Genomic DNA, 16,893 nt, shown 5'->3' on the forward strand with positions numbered 1-16,893 from the left:
TCATCTTAATCACTTCTGGCCATTTAGAATGTGCGTCCACCGCAATTAAAAACATGGAGTCCATGAATGGACCAGCAAAGTCAATATGTACACGTTGCCATGGGGTTGAAGGCCATTCCCATGGATGCAGCGGTGCAATCGGAGGTGCATTTTGCACTTTTTGGCACCCTGAGCAGCTTTTCGTCAGATCCTCTATCTGTTGGTCGATACCCGGCCACCACACATAAGCCCTAGCAAGGCTTTTCATCTTGTCTCCCCCCAGATGACCTTCATGCAGTTCCTTTAGAACTCTCTCTCTTAACTTAGGAGGAATAATCACCCTTGTTCCATACATCAATGTTCCTTGACAGACGGACAGCTGGTCTCGTCTTGCTGAGAATGCCGGTAACAGTGGATCACCATGTGCTGGCCATCCCTTCACTGTCACTTCGTAGACCCGGGACAGTGTCGGGTCGTTCCTGGTTTCTCTTTCAATACTTGCATTGGTGACTGGTAAACATTCGATGATGGTCGAGTGAAATAACTCAACAGGGTCAACCGTCGGTGCCTCCTCCTCAGTATGTAGTGGCAGGCGCGACAGCCCATCAGCATTACCATGCTGCTTTGTACCTTTGAATTCAATCTGATATTGATGTGCCCCTAGGAAAAGGGACCATCTCTGGAGTCTCTGTGCTGTCATCACCGAAACACCCTTCTTAGGGTTAAAAATGGATACCAACGGCTGGTGGTCTGTCAGAAGCGTAAACTTTTGGCCCTGCAGGTAATGATTAAACTTCTTTACTCCCCACACAAGGCTGAGAGCCTCCCTATCTATCTGAGCATAGTTGCGCTCAGCGGAGGTCAATGATCTGGATGCGAACGCAACTGGCCTCTCCAGGCCATTTGGCAACTTGTGTGAGAGTACTGCCCCAATACCATATGGAGAAGCATCACAAGCCAAACGAATAGGCAGCATTGGGTTGAAGTGAGCCAACACTTTCTCTGAGGTGAGCAATGCCTTGCTTTTGCAAAAGGCCCTCTTACAGTCCTCGCTCCACTTCCATGGTACTCCCTTCTGCGAAAGAGCGTTCAGCGGGTGCAGCACCGTGGATAAATTTGGCAGAAACTTATGGTAATAGTTAATCAACCCTAGGAACGACCTCAACTGGGATACATTATCTGAAGCGGGAGCCTTCACAACAGCTTCGATCTTGTCAGGAGACTTATGAAGCCCCTCCCGGTCAATGACATGACCACAGTACGAGATCCGCTTCTGAAAGAACTCACATTTCTGGCGATTAACTCGAAGTCCATATTCTTTCAATCTGGTGAGCACCAGTTCCAAATTTGCAAGGTGTTCCTCGTCATCATCTCCTGTAATCAGAATATCGTCCAGGTAACATTGTGTGCCTGGAATTCCCTGTAATACCTGCTCCATGGCCCTCTGCCAAATTGCTGGAGCCGATGCCACTCCAAAAACCAGTCTATTATACCGGTACAAGCCTCTATGCGTGTTGATCATGAGATACTGGCGTGACTCTTCCTCAACTTCCATCTGTAAGTACGCCTGCACCAGGTCTATCTTGGTGAAGTGTTTCCCGCCAGACAACGAAGCGAAGATATCCTCAATCGGCGGAAGCGGATACTGCACCGTGTGAAGCACCGGATTAACAGTGATCTTGAAATCTCCACAGATGCGAACCTTCCCCGGTTCCCCCGGCTTGTTGCTCGATGAACGCTTCATGACAGGGACAATGGGCGTGGCCCACTCACTCCAGTCTACCTTAGACAGTACTCCTGAATGTTCTAGCCCTTCCAGCTCAGCTTCCACAGCAGGTCGTATCGCATAAGGTGCCGGTCTGGCTTTGAAAAATTTCGGGTTTGCATGTTCTTCAACCTTGATGTTTGCCGTAATTCCTCTCAGTGTTCCCAGTCCCTGTTGGAACACCTCTTTAGCATCGTCCAATATTCTGGACAATCATTTAGGTTTGACATCTTTTTTACCGGAATCTACCGTTAGTGCTTTTAAGGAATGCCAGTCCATATTTATTTTCCTAATCCACTCCCGTCCCAGTAGTGGTGGACCTCCCTCAGGTAGCACATATAAGTCCATTCCTCGGCTTTCTTTGCCCTTGTGGACCACCTTCACCTCTATCTTCCCGATGGGGTATACTCTTTGCCCCGTGTATGTTTTCAATACAATCTCCGTATCCCGTAGGGGAATATGTGGGAATAACCGTTTGTAATCTTGCTTATTCATGACCGTCAATGCCGATCCAGTGTCCAATTCCATCTTCACTTGGACTCCTGCTATCTGAAGTGTGACCCAGATTGTTTGGAGGTCTGCTTCATTACCAACATTGTGTACTCTTAGACTACCCAGTTCATTACTGCTGGAGTCTGAATTTGACTTCTGTTCGTTCGAACTGTTCTCTGTCACCTTGTGTACCTTTCTGTACTTTTCCTGCGGTGACTTTTTGTTGCTGGTCTTCTTTCCTGACCGGCATACTTTAGCTATGTGACCAAGCCTGCCACATTTTCTGCATTCCTGATTTTTGATCCAGCACTGGTTCTGATCATGCGTTGTCTTTCCACAACGATAACATTTTACTGTACCCAAGACCATTTGATTGGTGCTGAGTTCCGGTGACCGTAGCTGCATTTCTGCAGTGCCTCTCGCTGCGGCTTCGTGCGATGCTGCAATAGTGACAGCTTTATCAAGCGTAAGATCATTCTCCTCAAGCAGTCGCTTTTGTGTTCCTTCTTTTAACAATCCACACACAAATTTATCTCTCAGCGCATCTGCTAGTCCTGTTCCAAACTGACAGTACTTTGATAGCTTACGCAGTTCAATTAAAAATTCAGCGTTGCTTTCGTCTTTCAGCTGCGTTCTTCTGTAAAATTTAAATCGTTCCGCTATCATCAGCGGCGTGGGGTTTAAATGATTTTTCAGGACAGTAACAATATTCGCGAAAGTCTGATCTGCCGGTTTATCTGGTGATAGAAGGTGCTTCAATAGCCCGTATGTCTTCGCACCCATTGAGCTTAATAAGGTTAGTGCTTTCTCATCATCTGGTACCTTATTTGCTTTACAATAAACTTCCATGCGTTCTACATACGTGGTCCAATCTTTGATATCGCTATCAAAGGTATTAATGTTCCCATGTTTAGGCATCCTTGCAAGTTTTAAAATTTTTCTTTTTTTCTCAAAATGGCGGCTTCCCGCGCTTGTCTTCTTCCCCCGCCGACTACAATGGCAGATTCCCGCGTTTGCCTTCTTCCCCCGCTGGCTGCAATGGCGATTGCCGTGCTGCTGCCATTCTCGCCTCCCCAGCGGTTCTCAATTCCCCGACGCTGCTTTTACTCCCCCGCGGTTCCCATGGGCATTCACGCTTCCCCTGCTGTTGCGCCTCTCAGCCCCGCATGCAGCCCGGTCCTTTACACCGGCTGCGTTTGAGTTCTCCGCGGCTCTCGTGCCTTAAGCTGCCCCAGTCGCTGCGCCTCTCGGCCTCGATTGCAGCTCGGCCCTTTTCACCGGCCGTGGTCGAGTTCTCCGCCCTTTTTCCTTCGTTTCCCCTCCCCCACTCCACAGTCAACGCGGCCGACTTTCTGCTCGTGTCGCTGATCGGCTTACCCACCACCGTGGTAGAAGGGATGATCACTGCCTGTCGCTGATGGAGGGCTTCGTGGTCAGAATTTTTCTTTTTAACCCGGGTTCTCGATGCCTCCCGTGCGATGGTGCTCAGCAGGATGATGAGGGCGGATGCTTCTTCTCGATGCCCATTCTGAGGACGAAGCTGCCTTGGATGTAAAACTGCCGCAGGGTAAGATCGGACTCGTCGCCACTGTTAAGTCTGTGTGTCCCAGTTATGCTTATTATAAATCACTGGACACAGACCACAAGAATAACTTTAACAGGTCTTTACTATTCGGAGGTCAGGGCTGAACTGCCCAGTAAATCACTACACAATGCTTATATACCGGTGTGGTCACCACCGGTACTACAGTATACAGCAGCCAAGAGAAAGTAGTACATCTCTTAAGGTGGAACAGGTTACATACACCACACTATCCATCTTTGTCTCTGCACTGAATCACTTCAGCATCCTGCCTACACACCCCTTAGACTCACTCTCACTGTCATGCAGTGACAACAACTAACAACGCACAGGGAGCTACCTTCCTCTTGGCACCTTACCCCATCTTCGTCTCACTCAAAGCTTCTATGGTAGGGATTATTGACCCTCACTCCATTACTGTGGCTGAAACACCGCTTGTGTCCCTCCTTGCAGGAAAAGATAGCCCACAATAAAAGGGAGAGAGCAATGACTGGAGGAGGAACACCTACCCTAGCCACATTGACCAGTGCTGAGGAGGCTGCAAACGAGATTGTTGGAGGTGATGAGGACCTGGAAGTGGGCGATGGAGAGATGGGCACACTAGAGGAAGCTGGTGACATAATAGAGTCACATCCCTCTCGGAAAGCAATGGCATATGATGTTCATAGACAATCGCGTTGCATCATCTGCTCAAAAGGATGTGTCTGCTACATCAATATCAGATGTCTAATTCAAGCCTTTACTCTCCCACAGGACCATCGAGCTCCCACGATCCAGGATGAAGAGACAGACTTCTCCTCAGAGGAACCTGAAGCCTCTGAGGGAGCAGCGTCACCAGGACTCAGCGCACCCAACACCAGCGCAGCAACGCACACCTCGGTGGGGCCATCGCGAGTTAAAGTAGTGTTGCCACCTGGTCTATCAGAGCACACAAGTGAGCATCAGGAGATGGTGGAGACAGCGACAGCAGTGGAGAGTCCTCTATGGAGGTCGCAGGACTCTCCTAGCTCTGCTGAGCTGCATGCAGACGCTGTGCCTCTGGGGCCTTCCAGAAAAAGAGCGGTTTGTGAAATACAGGAACAAGTGCAGGTGTCTCTGGAAGGGTTTGCCTCCAGGGTTAGTGTAAGTGTGGAGAGAATGGAGGAGTCCATCTGTAACATCATCACTGCTGTGGTGGAGGCAATGGCGCATGAACGCACCACCATGGATAGGATGGCAACCTCCGTGGAAAGGATGGCTATGGCCATGGAGGAAATAAGTCACCAGAGTCAGGAAAACATGGTGACTGTTCAAAATAAAATTACATCTCTGGAGGAGCGATGGGCAGCTATTGAGCAGAGAGACCAGAGCTTCATGGATGTCCTTTTGATGAGGACTGCCAGTGCAGATATGGTCTCATGGCCCCTCTGAAGTGCAGCAAGGTGCTCTCCTGTCACTTGCCAGCACTGAGGTGCGGCTGACCCATGAGAGGGATGTTGTTGGCAGGACAGAAGGAAGTGTGGGCTCCTCTCAAAGCGCTCACATGACCATGCCACTGCGGAGCCCTCGGTCAGAGACCCACTTTGCAGAGACAATTGAGATGGCTGTTTCAGCCCCTGCACAGCCTCAGGAAGAGCATTCTGATGAAGAGTCCTCCCAGGCTCCCAAACCCAGAGGACTCACGCTAAAGGCGTCTAAGCAGGCGCAACATCCTAGTCAGCAAGGTGCCTCAACATCTGCTGAAGCTACAGGGGAAGCACCACGTAGAAACAAGCATAAGAGAAAGATGAAGCACCTATAGTCACAAGAGGAATCACTTGGGTGATGTTTCTTTTTTTTCTCACTGTTGCTGGTATATTATCCTTTTGTCATGTGTTAAAGATAAATTATGTCAAATAGTTGATTGTGTGGCCTATGTGTTATAGGAAATGGCAAAAGCGTATTGAGGGCTTAGAGCAACTTGCATCTATAATGCTGGTGGTAAAAGTGATAGGAAATAACAGGGTATAGCAGAGATGAAGTATGGCGTTGGACAAGTGTCGCCTGCAATTACAGATCCATATGGTGGCCACCTATGGTTGAATAGTAAGCTTATGGTAGTGTGGCATGGCAGTGTGCATACCCTGGTTGACGGCCAGCAATGAACTGAAGGGATGCTCACAACAGGGCATGCAAGGCTCCCCTCTTCCTCCTCCTACTCCTCTTCCCAGCAAGATCTGTGCTGAGCCATGTGGCTGCTACTCCCCCGATTATGAGGACCAGGATGAGAGGGCATAAATGTTTCCCATCCCCTTGCTGTAGATTTCATTTGAGGTAACAATCTTGCACAGTTGAAGTGGCCTGAAACAATTCCATTCATGACACACTGCAGATGGGTGTCAGCTTGAACAGTCAGAAGGTCAGTAGATGTGCAAAATGTCATCCTATACCTACAACAGCAAAGTTGTTGCATTTGAATGTCAGCCATGTTTCAGGGGCACTTTTAAAGCGCTCCACCAATGCATACAAATCATGTCCTCCAGCAACTCGTCTCCTTGAACCTGGCCTGTTTCTGACTAATAGGGAAACAGGAGCCAGAAGCAGGAAAATGGGAAACCACTTTGAAAATAGGATTAGCAAGGCAGTTAGCAGGCAGTTAACTGCCTTAACTACCTATCCCACCGGTTGGAGATGGGTCAGTTTGGGAGCTGCTAAACAGACACTCAGGAAAATCGAGTGGGGGCGGGATGGAGGTGGGTTGGGTGTCTGAAGTCATTTTTCCCGATTTTTCCAACAGACCCGTCTCCAAACCCGCCTCCTCAGGGCTATTGAAATTGAGCCCTTTGTGTCTGTCATCACAGAAGAAGACGCAAAAACTTCCCGGAAATAGTGGAGAACCAAGGGTCCAGTGAGAATGAGGAACTGAGAAATTTGTATTAGTAAAAAAGTAGTACTGGAGAAATTAATGGGACTGAAAGCCGATAAATCCCCTTGACCTGATGGCCTACATTCTTTGAAAGAGTTGGCTATAGAGATAGTGGATGCATTGGTTGTCATTTTCCAAAATTCCATAGATTCTAGAACGGTTCCTGCGGGTTGGAAATTAGCAAATGTAACCCCATTATTTAAGAAAGGAGGGAGAGAGAAAACGGGGAACTACAGACCAGTTAGCCTGACATCAGTAGTAGGGAAAATGCTAGAATCTATTATTAAGGACATGGTAACAGGGCACTTAGAAAATAATAATAGGATTGGGCAGAATCAACACGGATTTATGAAAGGCAAATCATGTTTGACAAATCTGTTAGAGTTTTTTGAGGTTGTAACAAACAGAATAGATAAGGGGGATGTGGTGTATTTGGATTTTCAGAAGGTATTCAATAAGGTGCCACACAAGAGGTTATTAAACAAAATTAGGGCTCATGGGATTGGGAGTAATATACCAGCATGGATTGAGGATTGGTTAACGGACAGAAAACAGAGGGCGCGATCTTGCCTTTCGGTGCGAGTTGGGAGAGGGTCAGTTGACTTGCGGGCTCCAATCCCACCCCCAACCACGTCCGATGCACAGACACTATTTTGCATCAATTGGCCTTGTGGGCTTGCCGGCCAATTAAGAGACAGCCGGTGGCAGATGATGTCAGTTGATGATGCGTCATTTGCCGGTTTTCTTAAAGGGAACACGCTCATTTTTGTTTGACAGATGATTTTAAGTGTTTGACAGCATTGCAGTGCTGCAAACACTGCCAATCACTGTACAAAGGTGAGCTCTTGCACCCAGGAGCTCCAGAGACTCTCTCCTTAGGATAAAACAGATGGTAGCTGCAGGTGATGTTACAGAAGCGATCTGTCACTGGTGAGAGAGGTTCTCCCAATGAGGTGGGACTACACAAACACTTCAAACCTTATTACCTACAGAAAAGTCTTAATACATTAAAAATGATTTCCCCAGCATTTCCTTACCTCTGAAACTCACCAGTGTACCATTGGATCCTTCACACCACTTCTGCAGCTGTCATCAGTGAAGAAACATTACAGTAGACTCACAACACGCCACACTTACCTGGCATGGTGTCCGAATGTCGGGAAGTCTGCAGTCGACCTGGCAAAATTGGAAAAAGCCTCTTAACTGCCTGTTAACAAGCAGTTAAGTGGCTATAATCCTCTTCCCGTTGCTAGGAGTCAGGTCCCTGCGCAAATCGGGGACCCGACTCACGGGAAGATTGATTGGAGGCGTGTTGGAAGCGGGTTCGGGACCCGCTGCCAATCTTTTTGATTTGGCCAGTAGTCCCGCCTCCAAACCCGACCCCTGAACGCCAGCAAAATCGCCCCCTGAGAGGAATAAACGGGTCATTTTCGGGGTTGGCAGGCTGTAACTAGCTTGGGCCTCAGCTATTCACAATCTACATCAATGATTTGGATGAGGGGACCAAATGTAATATATCCAAGTTCACTGATGATACAAAGCTGGGTGGGAAGGTAAGTTGTGAGGAGGATGCAAGGAGGCTTCAAGGGGATATAGACAGGCTAAGTGAGATTTTTGAATATTAAGGGAATCAAGGGATATGGGGATAGTGCAGGAAAGTGGAGTTGAGGTAGAAGATCAGCCATGATCTCATTGAATGGCGGAGCAGGCTCGAATGGCCAAATGGCCTACTCCTGCTCCTATTTCTTATGTTATGTTCATTCAAGGCCTGCTGTAACAGTTCACTCTGAAAACTCTGTTTATGCAAATGTTATGTCAGAAAGTACGTCGTCGGTACGATATCTGTGATATGAACTTTTTAAATGCAGTTTTTAAGTTTTGATTGTAATTGTTATTCAAAGTATTACTTTTTTTTAAAAACAGGTATGTCAGATGCGACCAGTAATTTAATAAAACCACTTACTGCATCTTTACAAGCTCTATTTATGTACAAAGCAAAGTGTTTTCCAAGGAACTTACCATGTTGGCAATGTTGTTTCAAAATAATACTAAAAAACCTGCAAGTGCAAATCTGTGTGACAAGGAAAAACTCCTTCACATTCTAGGAAATGGCATGTTAAGTAAAATGTGTTTTATTTTAAGGAAGGAGCCATAAACAATGAGTGCATTTTTAATAAGAGATTTTATACTATTAGATACTGTATATATTTTTGGATCTGCCACGATCAGAAGGAGCAGAAAGGCTCAGTTTCACACTTAGAATTTCGGTATTGTTTTACTTTTACTGAGACAGTTACACATACACAGTTTTAGTTTAGACATTGAAGCATAAATATTTTAGCATGGGAGGAGCTTATTCACTCCTTGCTCTTGTTAATTTAGGCCTTCTTGGGGGCTGAATTTACAAAGTCCATTTTCCTGCTTTCTCCTAAAATAATCCCATGTCCTGATTTCTCTAAAGCAGGTAAATTGCATTATTTTATATTCTTCTTTTAAGTAATTATCAAGTATCTTTTTAATTGTTATACTCAATTTAGTAGCGGCCATCAATTGTAACAAAACATTACACAGTCCAGTAACACTTTACATGAACATGTTTCTTCTAATCTCCTCCTGTATGTTTCCCATCTTATTTTAAGATCATTCTCTCTTGTCTTCTATTGATCTTCCAAGGAAAATAACCTACTGTATCTATGTTTACCTTGTCTGTTCCTTTTATCATTTTGAAAACCTCTAATCAAATTCCACCCCCACGTCTTCTCAGTTTAAAGCAATAAAGCTCTGGTTGCTCTATCCACTCCTTGTGACTCAGACCCCTTAACGTTGGCCTAGTAAATCTGCGTTGTATTTTCTCCAAGGCTATTATATTCACTCTAGTACCGAGGAGCCCAGAACTGCACACAATGTTTCACGTGTGGCCTGACCATCATTTTGTAATGTCATTATGATCACTTTAGCATATACTATAATGTAGAATAATTAAGACAGAATTTCCAATGGTGCCATTCCCTCATACTGATTAATACATACTGACTTTTTATCATGTTGCCTTAGTCCAGTAAAAGTATAAAGCATGTTTTGTGAGTGATTTATCATTTTTACTGAGTGTCACTTCTTCTAACGCAGGAAGGATATTCTTCGATTTTTAGACGCTGAGAGAGACATATCAGTAGTGAAAAGCAGCCTGAAGCCAGGGGATATAATTCATTATGTGCTGGACAGGCGTCGGACCCTCAACATCTCTCAGAATTTGCACAGACTTCTCCCGGAAGTCTCACCTATGAAGAACAAGCGATTCAGTACTTGTGCAGTTGTTGGGAATTCTGGGATTCTTCTCGGTAGTGGATGTGGAAAGGAGATTGACAGTCATGAGTTTGTAATAAGGTAGGACCCCTTTCTACAACAGGAAGTTACCGCCTTTGCAGTTAATGATTTTATAAAGCACTAAGCTTTGGCCTTTGTCTTGAACATAATAGAAACATTGCGTGAGCGAGAGGCAAACACTATAAACAAAAAATTCTCTTCTAATATAATGTTTTCAAATTTCCCTATTTGAATGTAATTTCAAGTTATTCTTTCTTGAAAAAACTGAGTCGAAATGTAAAGGGGTCTTGAAAGTGAAGTCTGGTAAAGTGCTACCTGTTGTGTATGTAATATGTGTGCTACTTTGAACCTATGGACAGGACTGCACTACTTGTTGGGCGTAGTGATACGCAGTACCACTCCTGGCCATAGGGGTATAAATAGTACTGTGGGTACTGATCTCCCCTCAGTTCCCGCCTGTGAGCATGAAGTAAAGACCTATGTATAGTCCCTACCTCCAACCAGTAAAGACCTGTTTGAGTTATACGTTTAAGTCTTTGTGTTAATTGTTGAATACAATACACATACTTAACACTGGCGACGAGTCAGGTTCTTACCCTGCGGCAGTTGAAGAGAGGTTTCAAACATCACCACCCCACTAGAAGCGACAGGCTTTAGGACTCTGAAGCCTCCATCAGCGACTGAGCACTGGAGTGCAGCAAACATCCTGACAGCTTCCAGCGACTGACAGAAGTCTTTCTGCAGTTTCCTTGTTCAACCTAGGTGGTGGGGTAAGCCGTGCAGTGTTGGCTGCAAAGACAGGGCTGGGGAAGTTGGAGAAGATAAGGGCGATCGCAATCCCTGATAAGAGCCGCGGTGAAACGCGCGAGCGGGTAAGCCAGAGCCGCGCGAGCGGGTGAGCCAGAGGCCGGGAGCCGCTTCAAGTGCGAGGCGCAGCGCGGGCCAGCGATCGGAACCAAAGATAAGGGCCGCACTCGGGGGCTGAAGGGAGACGGCGTCGGGGGACGGGTGAAGACCGCCAAGCGCGGGAAAACCGCCATTTTGTGGGCGGAGGACGACGGCAAGAGCGGGAAGCCGCCATCTTTGATAACAAGTAAACAAAATAAAATCTGAGAAATTGCAAATCTACAATGCCTAAACACGGGAATATTAGCACCTTTGATAGTGACCTCGAAGATTGGGCCATATATGTTGAAAGAGTAAAAAATTATTGTAAGGCCAATAAAATTCATGACCAAGATAAAGCTCTAACATTATTAAATTTAATGGGTGCGAAGACATACGGGCAATTGAAACACCTGTTATCACCAGATGAACCGGCGGATAAGACGTTCGGTGAGATTGTTACTGTCCTGAAAGATCATCTAAACCCCACGCCGCTGATGCTAGCGGAACGATTTAAATTTTACGACAGAAGGCAGCTACAGCATGAAAGCAATGCTGATTATTTGCTGGAATTGCGTAAATTAGCGAAATATTGCCAGTTTGGAACGGGACTGACAGAGGCACTTCGAGACAAATTTGTGTGTGGTTTATTTAAACAGGATACACAAAAGCGACTGCTCGAGGAGAATGAGCTGACGCTTGAGAAGGCGGTCACTATGGCAGCAGCACACGAAGCCGCAGCGAGAGGCACGGCAGTAATGCAGCTACGGTCACCGGAGCTCAGTGCACACAAATTGGGTGTGAGTTCTGGCAAATGTTATCATTGTGGAAAGACAACGCATGATCAGAACCAGTGTTGGTTTAAAAACCAAGAATGTAGAACTTGTGGTAGGCTTGGACAAATAGCTAGAGTATGCAGGTCAGGGAAGAAGACCAGCAACAAGAAGTCACCGCAAGGAAAATACGCAAAGGTACACAAGGTGACCGAACAGGAGTCCGATTCAGACGCTAGCAGTAATGAACTGGCTAGCTTAAGCTGTAATGAACTGGCTAGCTTAAGAGTACTCAACGCTGGTAAGGGTGCAGACCTCCAGACAATTTGGGTCACTCTTCAGATAGAAGGAGTCCAAGTAAAACTGGAATTGGACACTGGATCGGCATTGACGGTCATAAATAAGAAAGATTACGGAAAGTTATTCCAACATATTCCCCTACAGGATACGGGGATTATATTGAAAACATACACGGGGCAAAGAGTGTACCCCATCGGGAAAATAGAGGTTGCAGTGGTCCACAAGGGCGAAGACAGTCAAATAATGGACTTATATGTGATATCTGAAGGAGGTTCTCCACTACTAGGACGGGAGTGGATTAGGAAAATGAATATGGACTGGCATTTCCTACAAACAATAACGAGTGAGAACTCGGTGAAGATAGTCGGCCCAGACTCTGGAACGGATGATGGTAAGCCCAACTCAGGTGCAAAAGACAAAGTTTCAGCACAGAATTCCACTGAGCAACAACAACATAGTTTAACTGTGGATTCTGAGTCTGGCAAGTCTACTGATGTGCCCATTTCTGAGGGACACCGGGCTCGAACTCAACTCCATTTCAAACTACAACAGCAATTAGAACAAATGCTTCGCCGTTGTGAGCAAGAGTTGAATGCAACGAAAGAGTTCTTTGATATAGAGTTGGAGAATCTGGAAAGACAACAGAAGCAGCTGATGGAGAAAATGGAGCAGGAGCACACAAAACGTCTGATGTCAGAGGAGTTAACGGTCAGCCAACTCCTGCATATGCTGAAGGACAGGACTCTGAAATGGGAAAAACTTGAACACGAACTTCAATATTCAAACGAAAGGGGTTCAGAGCTCTCAAAGGTTATTGGAAGAGCTGAGGTGGCAACACAGACTGAGATGACTGCAACAGAGCAGCCCTTGGATGCCAAAAGTACGCTGACTCACGTCAACGTAGAACAACAGACCGCTGAAACAGCTGCTCCGGTAGAGGGATTGAATAGTCCGATCAATCAATCTCCAAAAGAAGTTGAAGTAGTAAAATCTCAAATGAGGTCATTAGTAAACGACTTGCTGAAAGCCCAGAAAAAGCTGGATGAAGAGGTACGCATGAAGAAGTCTCTTCAGGAAAGATGCCTGGACTTGGAACAAAAGCTGGCTAACGCCCAGCTGGGTATGGAGGAAATAGAAGACCCTCTCGCTGGCCTAGATCAGGACGACACCGAATATTACTATGTCCTGTCCTGCCCAACTTGTAACTTCGACTCCCACCATACAGAAATCATGGAGGAGCACCGAAAGTCTACGGAACATCGGGAGAAGGTGGCTCTACTACGGAAAAAGGAGGGAGAGAAGGAGGAACTGCGCATGCAGCTGGCAGCTGACAGTGGAGCCCAGAGAGTCTCCAAGAAGCAGAAAAGGAAAAGTCGAAACAGAAGATGACCCATCTGAACCATTATTACCTCTACCAGATCACACACGTGGTCCCTCCGAACGGAGCCAATTCAGTTCGGAAGTTCAAACTGTTAAATCCATGGAAGGACTATTGAATGAGTCACTCCAGCAACGTGAACCGACTCCACCACAGAGATTGAATCTGTGAACTGTTTTCCGCAGAGACTGAATCTGTGATCTGTTTTGACATGAAGTTATCTATGTATCTATGTTATTCTGTTATGTAAACCTGAAGTTATATATGTATATATGTTATTACGTTATGTTAAATGGGGAGATGACTGTAAAGCTAGGAAGGGAGGAATGTTGTGTATGTAATATGTGTGCTACTTTGAACCTATGGACAGGACTGCACTACTTGTTGGGCGTAGTGATACGCAGTACCACTCCTGGCCATAGGGGTATAAATAGTACTGTGGGTACTGATCTCCCCTCAGTTCCCGCCTGTGGGCATGAAGTAAAGACCTATGTATAGTCCCTACCTCCAACCAGTAAAGACCTGTTTGAGTTATACGTTTAAGTCTTTGTGTTAATTGTTGAATACAATACACATACTTAACACTACCTGTCTGGGCTAAAAGTACTGGTATGCAGGGCAATGACACAGGCTATTACAGGTCTCACAGACTGTGCCACACAGTGGTATAAAGAAAGTTCACAGAGACCATCATCTACATCGTGAGTTCCTGACCTTAACTGTGCCATTATGGGGAGGGGGCAGATCTGCAATCCTCTTGGCTGCAAATTAGAGTGGCACAGACAGCAGTCTAGAAAATAATACGATTAAGAAAAAAAGTCAATGTTTATTAAAATGTTTATAAAAATATAAATGTTTATTTATAAAAGGGTTGAAATTCTTCTCTTGGAGTATTGCAGCCCGTTTAATTATTATTTTTATGAGTAAAGGTAAAAACATTGGAATGAGTTCAATAAGAATGGTGAGGGTGATACCAGCTTTTAAGCCTGCGATACATGAAGAGCAGCAAGGGGAAGTAAATCTGATCCTGCAGCAAAAGACTAAGGTGAAGGTTTTTGAAATTATAAAGGGAATCTGCAGGGTCGATGTGGAGAAGTACCCTGCCTGATCCAGAGAAAAAGAAGCAAACATGTTATATTTAAGTTAAAACATGAGCTAATTGTTATTTAGAGAGTCATTATTTCACACTTGGGGGAAATTATTCTCTTGGTTAATTATAGTGGAGAAATAGGTATGAATAAAAAAGTGAAGTAACACAGGTAGAAACTACTGATGCAGTATTCAGCCATGCTGAGTTCTGCTCTAACTATTTCCACCTCATCAAAAACGGATTAACAAACATTAGCAAAAGGTAAGTTAAAAAGCCTATATTTTTTTCCATTCAGGCTTTGTTAAGATCATTAATGATGAATTTGTGCTGCATTTCACAGTGCAGAGTCAAACTGAAAAATGAGTATTTTTCTTCAGTTTAGACATGGTGCTAGTGAACTTAATGAAGGGGGAGATATTGAAGTATCACCACAGGCAAAGGTTAGGAACAGCTTATAGATCCACTCACTTAAATGCTAAAATGGGAGAGTTTGGTTACTGGAGGGATGCGATTCAATGAAACAAGTCGACTTTTCTTGACTTTTCTAATATCCTTATGCTCGCTCTGTTGACTAGAACTGTGTTTGGTGCATTCTCTGGGAGAAGGAGGGGAAAAAAAACAAATTTAAAAAAAATGTGATTGATCTTATGAGCAAATTGATGGCTGTTCCTGGCTGTGTTAGAAGTGACTGGCCAGCAGCAGGGGATTTAGACATTTTGAAAGGAGCATGTGGGTGCTGAAAGCATGAGATTTATTTTCTAGGATGGGTCTGGGCATAGCACCCCCAGTAACTATTGATATTTGAAGCTCTGATATAATATAATCTACATATAGATTGGGCTAACCAAATTAGTAACAATACTGTGGAGGAGGAATTCCTGGAGTGTATACGGGATGGTTTCCTGGACCAATATGTGGAGGAACCAACTAGAGATCAGGCCATCTTAGACTGGGTATTATGTAATGAGAAAAGATTAATTAGCAATCTTGTTGTGCGAGGCCCCTTGGGGCAGGGCAAACGTAATATGATAGAATTCTTCATTAAGATGGAGAGTGAAGTATTTGACTCAGAGACTAGGGTCCTGAATTTAAATAAAGGCAACTACGATGGTATGAGGCGCGAGTTGGGTAGGATGGATTGGGGAACATTACTTAAAGGGTTGACGGTGCATAGGCAATAGCAAACATTTCAAGATCGCATGGATGAACTACAGAATTTGTTCATCCCTGCTTGGCATAAAAATAAAACAAAAAAGGTGACTCAACTGTGGCTAACAAGGGAAATTAGGGATAGCATAAGATCCAAGGAGAGGACATATAAATTGGCCAGTAAAAGCAGCAAACCTGAGGATTGGGAGCAGTTTAGGATTCAGCAAAGGAGGACAAAGGGATTAATTAAGAGGGGGAAAATAGATTATGAGAGTAAGCTTTCAGGGAACATAAAAACTGACTGTAAAAGCTTCTATAGATATGTGAAGAGAAAAAGATTGGTGAAGTCAAGTGTAGGTCCCTTGCAGTCAGAATCAGGGGAATTTATAATGGGGAACAAATAAATGGCAGACCAATTAATCAATTAATTAATTAATTAATTCAATTTTATTTGTCATATACGTGTGTACTGCACAATGAAATGTTGATTTTTACGAGTCCTCCCAACATTGTAATAAATATGGCATAGCAATGATAAAAATACTAATAAAAATACATACTTTGGTTCTGTCTTCACAAAGGAGGACACAAATAACCTCCCAGAGATGTCGGGGAACATAGGGTCTAATGAGAGGGAGGAATTGAATGAAATCAGTATTTGTAGGGAAATGGTGTTAAGGAAATTGACGGGATTGAAGACCGATAAATCCCCAAGGCCTGATAATCTACATCCTAGGGTATTTAAGGAAGTGGCCCTAGAAATAGTAGATGCATTGCTGGTCATCTTTCAAAATTCTATAGATTTTGGAACTGTTTCAATGGATTGGAGGGTAGCTAATGTTACCCCACTATTCAAAAAAGGTGGTAGAGAGAAAACGGGGAATTATAGACCGGTAAGCCTGACATCGGTAGTGGGGAAAATGCTAGAGTTCATTATAAAAGATGTAATAGCAGAGCACTTGGAAAACAGTGACAGGGTCGGACAAAGTCAACCTGGATTTACAAAAGGTAAATCGTGCTTGACTAATCTATTGGAATTTTTTGGGGATGTAACTGGTAGAGTAGATAAGGGAGAACCAGTGGATGTGGTGTATTTGGACTTTCAGAAGGCTTTCGATAAGGTCCCGCATGAGAGATTAGCGTGTAAAGTTAAAGCACATGGGATTGGGGGCAAGGTACTGACTTGGATAGAGAACTGGCTGGCAGACAGGAAGCAAAGAGTTGGAATAAACGGCTCTTTTTCCGAGTGGCAGGCAGCGACTAGTGGGGTACCGCAGGGATCGGTGCTAGGA

At 44.8% G+C, this 16,893-nt stretch overlaps 1 protein-coding gene across 1 annotated transcript in view; it reads left to right on the forward strand.

Annotated features, from left to right (window-relative positions):
* st8sia4 (ST8 alpha-N-acetyl-neuraminide alpha-2,8-sialyltransferase 4) overlaps positions 1–16,893 on the forward strand; it is an 87,633-nt gene that overhangs the window by 16,699 nt on the left and 54,041 nt on the right. Inside the window, exon 3 of the mRNA XM_085987832.1 lies at positions 9,829–10,086. Coding sequence (XP_085843958.1) covers positions 9,829–10,086 — 258 coding nt within the window. The remainder of the gene's footprint in view (positions 1–9,828; positions 10,087–16,893) is intronic.

Source organism: Somniosus microcephalus, chromosome 1, assembly GCF_052327205.1.
Source record: "Somniosus microcephalus isolate GS21.2 chromosome 1, FLI_Smic_1.0, whole genome shotgun sequence".
Lineage (NCBI taxonomy): Eukaryota > Metazoa > Chordata > Chondrichthyes > Squaliformes > Somniosidae > Somniosus > Somniosus microcephalus.